General features: G+C 30.9%; 1 protein-coding gene and 1 non-coding gene across 10 annotated transcripts in view; both read left to right on the forward strand.

Annotated features, from left to right (window-relative positions):
- Positions 1-12,068, forward strand: part of SENP6 (SUMO specific peptidase 6) — a 91,719-nt gene that overhangs the window by 43,569 nt on the left and 36,082 nt on the right. For all 9 annotated transcript variants that reach the window (XM_016141697.2, XM_016141695.2, XM_016141694.2 and 6 more), the window contains 2 exons: positions 6,859-6,929; positions 7,242-7,384. In XM_016141697.2, coding sequence (XP_015997183.2) covers positions 6,859-6,929; positions 7,242-7,384 — 214 coding nt within the window. The remainder of the gene's footprint in view (positions 1-6,858; positions 6,930-7,241; positions 7,385-12,068) is intronic.
- Positions 3,118-3,225, forward strand: LOC118606456. Its single transcript, XR_004952411.1, has one exon. It is a non-coding gene; the product is annotated as a U6 spliceosomal RNA (small nuclear RNA).

Raw genomic sequence — 12,068 nt, forward strand, 5'->3', positions numbered from 1 at the left:
ATTATTAGGCTTTCGATGCATTTCTTTCTAATCTTTATCTCCTAATAACTTTTTCATATTCCTAACACATTTGGAGTTACAATAAAAATAGAGCTGTGTATTCCGAATTCTAATAAAAATAGAACTGTATATTCTATTTTCCCTTAACAATATGTACTAGCATTTTTCTGTGTCATTAAATTGGCTTCTAAAAATAATTTTGTAATGATTATGTAATATCTTGTCCTGCACATACATAATTTATTTACCCATTAGCCCATTTCTGATTGTTTTTCACTGTTGTATATGACACATAGATGAACAGTTTTGTATATAAATTTCTAAATGCATCTCTTAAACCTCTGAGAAAGGATTCTTTGGTCTAGGTTTCAAATATTTTTAATGCTCTTGATAAGTATTACTAAATTGTTTTTGCAGATAGGTGGTACCAATATATAATACCATTATAAATTATTGTCCCAAGGTATCTGAAATTAAATTATATTCAGATGACATTGTCTTCCTTAGAATTAATAACAGAATCATCTGAAACCTTATAAATAGTAAGAGTTGAGCATGATGGTAGTATTAGAGTACAAGACTGATAATGATTTTATCTATTTATAATCAATTGGAATATATATTGGAAAGACCAAAATTTCATTCACAATAGCAATTACAATTAAATGTCCATGAATAAAATTAATGTGTAACTTTTTATAAATGTACCTAAACAACCTAATCTGAGGCATATGTTATATTCTTGATTGTTTATTTGATATTAACCTTAAAAAGGGTAAATAAACAAATTATAGTTAACTTTTATAAATAATATGTTACTAATATATTGTGTTATATAGCACATATGTAGAGCCTTAATTTAATGCAGTTTTAGTCAAAATCTCTGACTTTTTAAAATAAATTTGACCAATTTATTCTAAAGTTTATTTAGAAAAATATTTGAGAAGAGCAACACTTATTTTTTTAAAAAGAAGAATAAGTGGGGAACGAGAAGAATGATTTGTCTTGCCACATAATAAAACACACTGTGAAGAAAATAGTGATCGAATGTGAAAACACTAGAAATAGGCTAGATAGTAAGATAATAAAAAGACTAGAGAGTCCAGGTATATTCATATTCTCTCCAACCTGTACACTCGATATAAACATGTTTACAGTGCCTTTCAAATGCCTGAGTTATGATATTTGACTGACAAATTAATATTTTGCATTACTGCTTGGTGGCTAGTGGGTCAGTTTTGACATTCTATTTTTGTACAGCAATGTTTGTGCAATTATTTGACCTGAGAAATGCACTTCTAATTACATTCAGTGTTTTCAATATACACATATATTCGGTCTATTTATCAATGTGTGCTGTGTTCTAGGCATAAGGATACAGTAATGAACAAAACAGACAAAATCTCTGTACTCCTTGTAGTTAACATTTTGATGGGCAAAGACTAATAATGAACAAGTAAAACGTAAAAACAAATTCCTTATAAAGCAGTGTAATTGATGATGTGATAGAAAGTGACTGTGGATTGCAAGATCAGAGAAACTCTTTATTGTGAAGCTAACATTTAACCAAGGACTAAATGAAGAGTCAGTCATGCTATGATCATAGAGATGGCTTTTCCAGATAAGGAAGAGATGATGCTATGATATTAATGTAGGAATGAATTTGACATGTTCAAAGACTAGAAGGAAGGGCCATTACTTGAAGAACAGAGGGGGACAATGTTTTGAGGTGAGTTTGGTTAGGTCAACTAGGATCCAGATCAAAAAAGGGTTTGAAAGATGATCTGAAGAGTTTGAATTTTATATTGATACACTCACTAGAAGCCTTCCGGGCATTTTAGGTAGAGAAGTGTTATTACATGATAAATCTTTGAGTTTTTTTTTTTAATGAGTTTTTTATATATGATTTATAATTTGGTACAGTTAAACCAAGTCAGTGACATTCAGTTAAGGCTAAGCATGTCCTGCCTTCCAAATAGAGATGTTTTGCAAAGGAAAATAAATAGTCCATGACCAGGTATTCAAAATGATCCCACCAAAATCAAGGAGTCGAGAAGGTGGGAAGGCAGCAGTAAAAGAAGTCTTAAGGCCTTTTTTGGGGGAAGTTTAGAAGGGTGAGGGTGGGAAAATAAATGGATTTTAAAGATCTTACCTTATTGGGATGCAGTAACACATTTTGCTTGAGGAAACAGTTGGAATCTTGATAACATATTACTGAACAGAAATATGCAGTGAGACTAAGGGTCCAGTAAGGGAGGGTAGATATTCATTTCTTAAGTTAACTTGGGGGGCTGGGGGTTGGGGAGACAATGAACAGCAGTTGTGCAAACCAGTAAAAATAGTGGAAAAGTGGAAACAGTAAAATAATAAATATACAAATATAAAAATAACAACCCATGAAGTAAGATGAAAAAGAAAACATGAAGTCTGTTAGCTATGAATAATTGTGATCAGATTGAATAAATTTAATAAAATACAAACTGGATTAAATCCAGCTACACTAAGTTTTTTTTACAAGAATCAGACATAAAATAACAATTTGTAAGTAAAGGGATGTTTTAGAGTCACAAGAAATGCAAAGAAAGAAAGCAAGAGTAGAATTTTATAGCATGAGATGGAATTAAGAATTAGAATCACTAATGAAATTTAAGATGAAGTAGCACATTTTATAATGTGCACAGTCTATAAATAAGAGTATCACAACTAAATGTCATATAACAATATGCGTCCCTAAAATAAAATATGCAAGAAGTTCTTGGTTAGAGTACAACTGTGGGAGAGTTTAATACATATATTTGAAAATTAGACTGACCGACATAAATTTAAGAAGAGCTTGGAATAATGGATTTTAACTAGAATGAATACATTGATTTATTTTATAGAAATTTATGTCTTTTGAGATCAGAGCAATGGAAAGATTAATAAAAAGATCATTAAAACCAAGTCCCCCCAAGAAAAAAAGGCACCAGTGCCCTGATCCTGCTTTCTAATACTACTCTATAATAAAAGGAACATGGAGAAATGATTCTAGGATTAGGTTAAGAGAAAACAGAAAATGAATGTGGAGCATCTTAACAGTGTCGGAAAACCAAGCAAGCAATCATAAAACAAAAAGGCATTTGCTTCAACAACATATATACAAAAATTAGAAAAATACAGAGATTTTCATAGCCCCTGTACAAGCATGGCATGCATATTAAGATTAGCAAAGCATTCAATAGTTTTGTAAATGTTATATTATGTATATTTTTTCCAGAATATACAAAAACAAAAGAATGAGGTCACATCAAAGATACACAGGAGCCAACTGAAAGCTCCTAAGGGCCGAAACTGAAACAATGGGGGTATAGCCTAAAGTATAAAAAATACCCACGAGTAATATGGATATAAATGATTGAATAAATTTACTTATTGAATTATCCTAAGAATTTACAAGCTGCAATAACATGAATTGGGGGAAATGAACAGCTGTTTATTACAGAATTCCAAATAATATGTGTAGATACTCCCTTCTTCAGGAATTGAAGCTTAACTTTCCTCACTCCTTTTGTGGGCTAGACAGACTCGGTTGCTTCCAAATAGCATGTAGGAAGGGAAAAATAGTAACTTCAGGTTGGAGAAACCTGAACTTTAGCCAACTTTAGCCAAACGATCCAGGTTAGCATTGATATCATGTACCCCCTGATATGTGATAAGGGCACTTTTACCTCTGTAATACTCTTACCCCAAACCCACAACCTCATTCTAATTATGAAAAAAACATCAGAGACCTAAATTGAGGCACAGTCTACAAAATAACTGATCAGTTCTTTTCCAAAGTGTTAAGGTCATGAAAAACAACATAAGACTGAGAAACAAAGAAGAAACTAAGGAAATAGGATGACTAAATGCAGTGAGTCCTGGGTTGGATTCTGGAATAACAAAAAAGAGATATTAGTGGAATAGCTGGTGAAATTTGAATAAAGTCTGGAGTTTAGTTAATTGTAGTATACCAATGTTGGTTTCTTTTTTGACATGAGTGTTGGTAATGAAGGTGTTAACATTAGGAGGAACTAAGTAAGAGATATAAGGAAGTTGTGAATTCTTCAGCTTTTCTGCATATCTAAAATTATTCCAAAAATAAGTTTATTTTAAACACTTACAGGGCAGAGGCATTTCTAGCCTTTAATGAGCAGAGCATTCTGATATTATTTAAACAATACTGCAAAGAAGAAATAAAAACTCTCCTACTTAATTTTATGCAGCTTGTAAATGTTGAGTTCATGAAGTGAGGTTTTCTCTAAAACTATGACGACAAAACACAAACCTCAGAAGCCCAAAAAACCTCCCACCTTGTATATAACATGATACGGAAGCTTCTCAGCCTCTGCTTGGTTTGAGATGAGAAAGAAATATCCACTGAGAGATTAAATCCTAGGCTTGAGCTTTATACCAGTTTGGAGTTTGAAATTTTAATATCTGTAGAGTAATGGAATACTGAAACCAAGAAATTAACATAAAGTTTGATTTTTGATCACCTAGCAAAAATTTTTTTAAAACTAAATTTTAAAAAAACACAAGATAGTTTGGCTAGAAAGCCTTTTTAATTCTTTTATCAAGCTAATACTTTTATCCTGAAATTCTTATATTTTTGTGTTAAACTTAAGATATGCTTTTATTTCTGTAATTTATTCATTATAATAAAAATTTTTAAACAATTTAAATTGCCCTGTTTGTATAGAGAAACATAGCAAATATTGGATTTGGAGTTGCCATAAGTCTGGCAGATATACATAAGAGTTTATTAACTTTACAATGCATGGTAAGGTCATGGGTGTTACATAATACATTCAGTGGGTTGATTGTTGAGAAACATAGCAAATATTGGATTTGGAGTTGCCATAAGTCTGGCAGATATACATAATAGTTTATTAACTTTACAATGCATGGTAAGGTCATGGGTGTTACATAATACATTCAGTGGGTTGATTGTTCCTCATTAGTAATGCAGGGCTAGGTGCACTGGGTCAAATTGCAAAGAACACAGTGTGTTAATGTAGCATTTTCTTCAATCCTTGCACATCTATGACTTGTCTCAGATGATTTATGTCAGTTACTACTGAATAAACCTGTGCTTATAGGATTTCCTAGAATATCTGTATTTCCAGGTTTTCTGCACTCTAACTTCAACTAATTGTTTTTCTTGTTGATAACCCTTAGTATTTAAGAATATCTACTCTTTGAGTTATCCACTGTTTTAAAAAATATGTAATATACAATTTTTGGAGTTTACCGTAATAGTACTATCATACTTTGCTTCAGAATTATTGTATATTTTATTTTAAGCTAAATAAAGTGTAGTTAGGAGCAGATAACCTTTTTTATAACACTAGGACTACTATCTCTAAGGCATATTCTCATCTTCACAACTCGTATCCTCATGAATATTAAAATTTTGGCAGGGTGGAAATTGCCCAGTTGTATCATGCTGCTCAATAATGGTGAAAACACTATTACTTACCAATGTCGATGCAGTTTGCCAGGCTTCAGATTCTGGTGTTGCTCTTTAATAGTGGTGTGACCATGGGCAAATTAATTAACCTCATTGTGCCTCAGTTTTCTCATCTATAAAATGCTAATAATATATGCTTTATAAGGTTATTGTGAAGATTAAAGTAATTAATAGATATAAAGCACTTAGAACAGTACCTGGCACATGATGCTCACTATTTGCTAACTGCTATTACAAATATACCACTATCATTACTCCTATTACACTTGTGCTGTTTTTATATTTTGTTTTCAATGTAGGTGCATTGACTTTTACAATAGGATATTAAATCTTTACAGGAAAATTCCTTTAGTGGTTTTGTTAAATGAGTTAATCAGTGATTGGCATTGATCACTAGTGTGAATGGATTTACAAATAATAGAATAACCTTATTTTTAATCTCTAGTTAAATAAAATGGGAATATTTTTAGAAGCATTTCTTTAGGGCGGGAAATTAGCTATTGTAGTTCCCTGGTCTGTTGCATTTTCACATCTCCTTTAATGCTTTTACCCCACAATTAGCTATAGTGTTTTTACTTTTACCAAAAGTTAGTGTATATTTGGACTTATATGGTATTTTAGGATCCTCATTTACTAAGGATTATGTTCAAAATCCTGAAAATCAATTGTATATGTAGTCCAACAATGCAATTAAATATATCAAAGAAGTATAATTATATTCCCATAATGTTACAAGTCTAAAATACTTGTTCTGTGATTGCTGGTTTTGTATAGAACATCTTTTATACTGATTTTGGAATTGTCCTGAAGACCAATATCTTATTCACTATATATTCTTTTATTTATCGATTTGTTTTTAAACTAAAAACATTTACAATAGAATTGGGCAAATTGAGCATTATTAAGCTGAGATTTTTTTAATGCAAAAAATAGGTGACTGCGAAGTATTACAAGTTTTTTAAATGTGTTTTTTATAAACTGATTATGAAGACAGTTCCAAAATAAAAATTCTCAAGTTTTGTGCATTTGGAGAATAATATATAACTTTCCAAAGTGAGTACTTTGAAAGGACAGTAATTTGGCTTCATTTATTAAATATTTATTTGAAAGTCTGCCCTCTATGGACTTTGGTAGATTGACAGTCTAAATAAAATATAGTCACTACTGACCTTAGGGATCTTATAATATATTAAGCGCAAGTATATTTGTGTAATACGCCTTTATTATTTTATAGTTATCAGTTTTTATATGACAAAGAAGCTGTACTTTGCTTTTACTAAAGGTATTTTAAGTATTTCCTAATTTTTTTCATTTTGAAAAATATTTTTTTTCTGTTAGAATAAAACTATATAAATTTCCTTTTCTAGGAAAGAGTATCCACCTCATGTCCAAAAATTTGAAAATAACCCTATAAGGTTAAGTCGGCCCCATGCTGTTGGTAAGTGTGCAGTTTTATTACACTGTAAAGGATTTCAAGTAGTTGTATGAAAGGTAGAAATAGAGATATGATACTGGCATTAGAATATGTAGAAAACCATTTTTATCAGCTGTAGATGGGTTATAGTTTCAAAATTGTTTTTTTGAACTATGTTATGTTTCATGTAATTGTCTTGACTTAAAGTTGTTATATATGTTGAAACATTTTAACGAAAGCATAATTTGATAATATAAATTAGTTTTTTTATAGCAAAGATCATGAGGAATTTATAAAATTTAATTTTAGTACTTTCAGTTTTTTTCTTTCTTTTAGATCGTGTAATGAAGAAAACAGAAGAACCTGAATCACACTCAGAGTCTGAAATTAAAAGGAAAGTATCACAGAAACGTCACAGTACATATCAGTCTTCTACTCCTTTGTCTCCTGCCTCAAAAAAATGTTTAACTGATTTAGAGGTGGGTAGAGAAATTATTCTTTGTTGTTAATGCGATGGTATTTTTATTAATATTATTTTTAGTACTTACTGAATTCTAGGTGACCTTTTCTCATAGGACTAGTCGAGACGCAAAAAAGTGATTTTGGCAAACTTTTCTGCCTTCATTAGATTGTTTTTCAACTACCCAAAATTGAAAATATATCTTTTTCTGTAAAGAATCTATCATTGCCTCCTTGCAACATGCTCCCAGTAATTGCTCTCAACCAGAAGTTTTTCAAAATAATTTTTAATTTACAGAAAAGTTGAAAAAATAATAAGCTATTCATATATCCTTTTATCACCTTCCTCAGTTTTCCACATTTGCTTTATTGTTCTCCCTCCCTCTGCTGTCCTTCTGCCTTCACCCTCTTTATGTACGTATGTATGTTTTGCTCTGTACCATTTGTGTATAAATAACAGGCAGGATGCTAATTTACAACTTAATATTTTTAGTGTGTGTTTCCTTTAAAGAAACAACAAAAAAAGGTCATTCTTCAATATAACCAGAGTCTGTCAAAATTTAAAAATTATCATGGATCCAAAATGACCATATAATCCACAAACTTCATGCATATTTTACCTAATGTCCTTTATTACAGGAGCTATTTAGGATCATATGTTACATTTAATTGCCATGACTTTTAGTCTTGTTTAGTCTTTCTTTGTCTTTCCTAACTTTGATATTTGTGAGGAGTATAGGCCACTTACTTTGTACCTCAAATTGGGTTTGGCTGATGTTTCTTCATGATTTATACATCTTTCATGAATCCAGGAGTGATGCTGTAATCTTACTATTACATCGAATGAGAGACATACAATGCTGATTTTCACATTACTGACGATATTAATTTTTATCTTGGTTAAGAGTGCACGCTGTAAGTTTAATTAATAGGTATTTGTACATTTCTTCATAAGACTTCTGTGAGATAGAACTTTTCCTTATCTCACATTTAGTTATATATTCCTTTATATCAGTGTAGACACATAAATTCTTATTTTCCTCATAAAGGTTATAACTCTGCAACTGTCATTTATTTTAATGCTCAAATTGTTTCAGACTTGACCCATGGAAATATCTCCGATTTGGCTTCTGGTTGTTTTTTCGACATATTTCTTTCATTCTTTGAGTACTTCTTTACTTTTTAGTATAATAACCAGATGATCTAGACTTCTTTGCAATTTCTGTCTCAGCTCTAGAGGCATATATTTCTCCAAGGAGCCATTGTTCCTGTAAGTAGAGGAACTAACTATATTTGGGAACTAGTTATGCCCATTGCTACTTGGTGTCATGTTTATAGGCCTTGTCAGTGTACAGAGCTAGGAAATATATATGTATGTATGTGTTAATATTTAAGACATTAAAATCCACGAGTGCACGCTGATAATTCTAATTCTAGTTCAGCACCACAGTGTTTATCTTAGCCTTTTTCACTTTGCATGTTTGTAACTCCCTTCTCCGACAGTAAGAAATCTGACTGTCATCATCCCCACTTTATTTACTTATTTCTTACCTTTTATGGTCTATGCCACCCTAAGCTTGGCATAGACCATATTGACATTCCTACACCGCTTGGCTTACTGTTTGACCCAGGTAAAGGAGGAGAAAAGAGGAAAGCTTCTTATCAAATACACCATCTTTCTTCCACTGGGCATGCCAACTGAAAACCTCAGAATTTATTTTTAATATCTAAAATAAATCTTCCTTATTTTACTCTCATGCCAATTATTCTTTTAGTGGAGATAAAAAATAGATTGTAGCAACCCTTTATATAATTTTGAGTTCTTGAACTACGTTAATGGTTTTCTTTCCATGTGAAATCTGAAACTTCACACTGTGTACTAAAAATGACATTGTGTCTGTGCTGTCTCATCAAAGACATGCTCATTCTTATTCAGTATAGTTGGTTATGTGTTGAGACTGGCAGATAGTACATGATATGTAATTTGGGTTTATTTTATTTTGTAAAAATTTAATCTGTTTTCGAGAAGTAATTGTACTTAACATAAAATTGTTATGAAAATTTACTATTTAGAACAGATTCTAGTTTTTAAATCGCTAGCTTGATAAAATTCTTAATTTCTAGTTTTTATGAAAAATTTAATATTGTTTCTGGTTCAGCAGATCTGCATGTTGATACTAATTATTGCAAACTGTTCCAAACTGTGTTTCTTAGCTGATAGAAGGCACGTATGTATGTAATAATAGCTCACAATATTTTTCCTTCATATTTTAATAATAGAAATTTTAATTGTACAGATATGCTTTTTCTGTTTCAATAACATTTTTATAGAATGAAATATGTGGAAGTACTTCTTTTCATGAGGAACTTTTCTCTGAAATATGTCCTATTTAGCATAGACCATAAAGTTTTGGAGCCAGTTAGTGCCCAGCTTGGTTATATCCTGAGATTCTTAAAAGATAGTTAGCTTATATATGGCAAACGGGGATTCTATCTCCTACATAAATTAATGTTTCTGAACTTTTTTGTGTGCATCTAACTATTTTTTAAACCTAGCTAGTGGTGGAAATATGTCCTTGCTCAACATGAAAATAATGGGGTTTAAATTTTTCTAAGAGGATTAGATATTTCATCACAGGGTTGTATATAAATGGGGACTACTTATTTATGGGTTTCCCTCTCAGGTACAATGGGACATGGTCAACCATTTGCATTGTTGTATTTCATTTAAATATTCCTTTTCTTTTTCTTTTTTAGAAATAGGTTAAAATAAGAGAGTTGGACATTTGCCCCATATTTGTGTATAACCAGTTATTTGCATAGTTTACCTGTTACCTGTGGATTCTGAATACACAGAGCTCTATTGAAAAACTTTTATGAGGAAAAACATTTTCTATACCCAGATTCTACAAATAGCATAACTTGAATTCTCCTAGGTACTGGTAGAGAAAGAGACATGCTTTTTTTTTTTTTTTTTAATAATACACGTATGCTGACATAGTCAGCCAATGTTTTATTTACTAAGTTCATTTTTGCCCTGGTTAAAGCTTGGTTTTCATTCCTTTTTGTTATCAAAGGTATATCCTTGAATAGGTAAAGTGGTATAAGAGAAGGGCTTTGTTATTGGTCATGTTGTGCAAGATAAACAGTTTGTTGGGTTTTTTATCTTTAAATAAGATAAGACATGAGCAGTGATCTGTAGATTTTTTTTGCTTGTGTACTTTTAAATATTTTTGAATTGTAAATTTACATAGAATAAAATGTATAGAACTTAAGGATTCAGTTAAAAATTTTTGAAATTTATATATACACATGTAATTTTTTATAGCAATCACCTATAAGTCAGTCCTCCTGCAGCTACTTGGTTTCTATCACTTAAGAAATTTAAAAGAATTTTAAACAACTATATTCTCCTATGTATTTTTAAGTTGACTTTGAACATTTTTCATCCCAAGTTTATCTGGTCTCACAGGATGTAATAGTTGACACAGTGAAAGGAATAATGTTTTTAAATAGAATGGTTAGATCTCTTGTCATATACGGAACTGACGATAGCATCCAAATATGATAACACTTTATTTCCGGTGATCAAAGGCTCAAAGTATTAAAAAAAATTTTGCTTTTAGATTACGTTATTTATTCCATTTGTTAAAAACAAAAACAGACTTATAGAAACAGATTAAACAAATAGTTGCCAGAAAAGAGAGTTTTGGGGAAATAGGTGAAAAAAGTGAAAGGGAATAGAGTCAATAATGTTGTGGTAAGTTTGCACAGTGACAGATGATTTCTAGAATTAGTGTTGTGATCACATTGTGTAAGGTATCTAAATGTCGAATCACTATATTACACATCTGAAACGAATATAATATTGCATACCAGCTGTACTTAAAAAAAAACAGTATAATGTACATATACAAAAAATAGTTATTAATAGGTTAAAACTATATTGTTACAAAGTTTGATAACTGTTTGGCACAAAGTAAAATTATTGGAAATGCATCTCCAAATTAGAGACACTGGCTGTTTTTCTTAATTACTTCATATGTCTGTGGATAAATATGTTACTACTGAGACAGGATTCAGTTTTCTTATGGATGTAAGTGCTGAAGAACCTCATTCATATAAATAAATACATGAGTTTGGAAAGAATTATAGTAATATCACTCAATTCCTTGAATACCTTCTAAATTATATGCTCCACACCACATGATACTCTCCTGTCAAAAAACATTTTTTAATGATCTTACAATTGTAATCTAGATTAGGCCTTAAAATATTTTTGAAGCATTGTCTTAGAAATCAATTGTTTTGCAAAAGTTTTTGTTAACTAATACTTAGAATCATTCATTTTTTCAACATTTAAAATAATCATTTGGTTTGGTTCGGTGGTTTTTATACCCCAGGGCAACACACCATTATAATATTTTAAATGAAAGCTGGGTTTAACACTTTTTTTTTTTAAGGTAGGAGAAGAGCAATTGTGGCAAGAGATGCCTTGACATTAGAACATTAGAAGCATGAACGGATCAGTTTTTGGAAAGGTTATATGTAGAAATCGAGTATCTAGATATTGATTCCCTTAAGATTATTTATGCCCTGTATGTCTTAGAAAATCTTCTTGTAGCTCTTGAGTAATATATATATTCCAATTTGGAGAATGCTGGGCAAGATGGTCTCGAAAATTCCTTCTGGCATTCTGACACT

Source organism: Rousettus aegyptiacus, unplaced genomic scaffold (assembly GCF_014176215.1).
Source record: "Rousettus aegyptiacus isolate mRouAeg1 unplaced genomic scaffold, mRouAeg1.p scaffold_m13_p_1, whole genome shotgun sequence".
Classification (NCBI taxonomy): domain Eukaryota; kingdom Metazoa; phylum Chordata; class Mammalia; order Chiroptera; family Pteropodidae; genus Rousettus; species Rousettus aegyptiacus.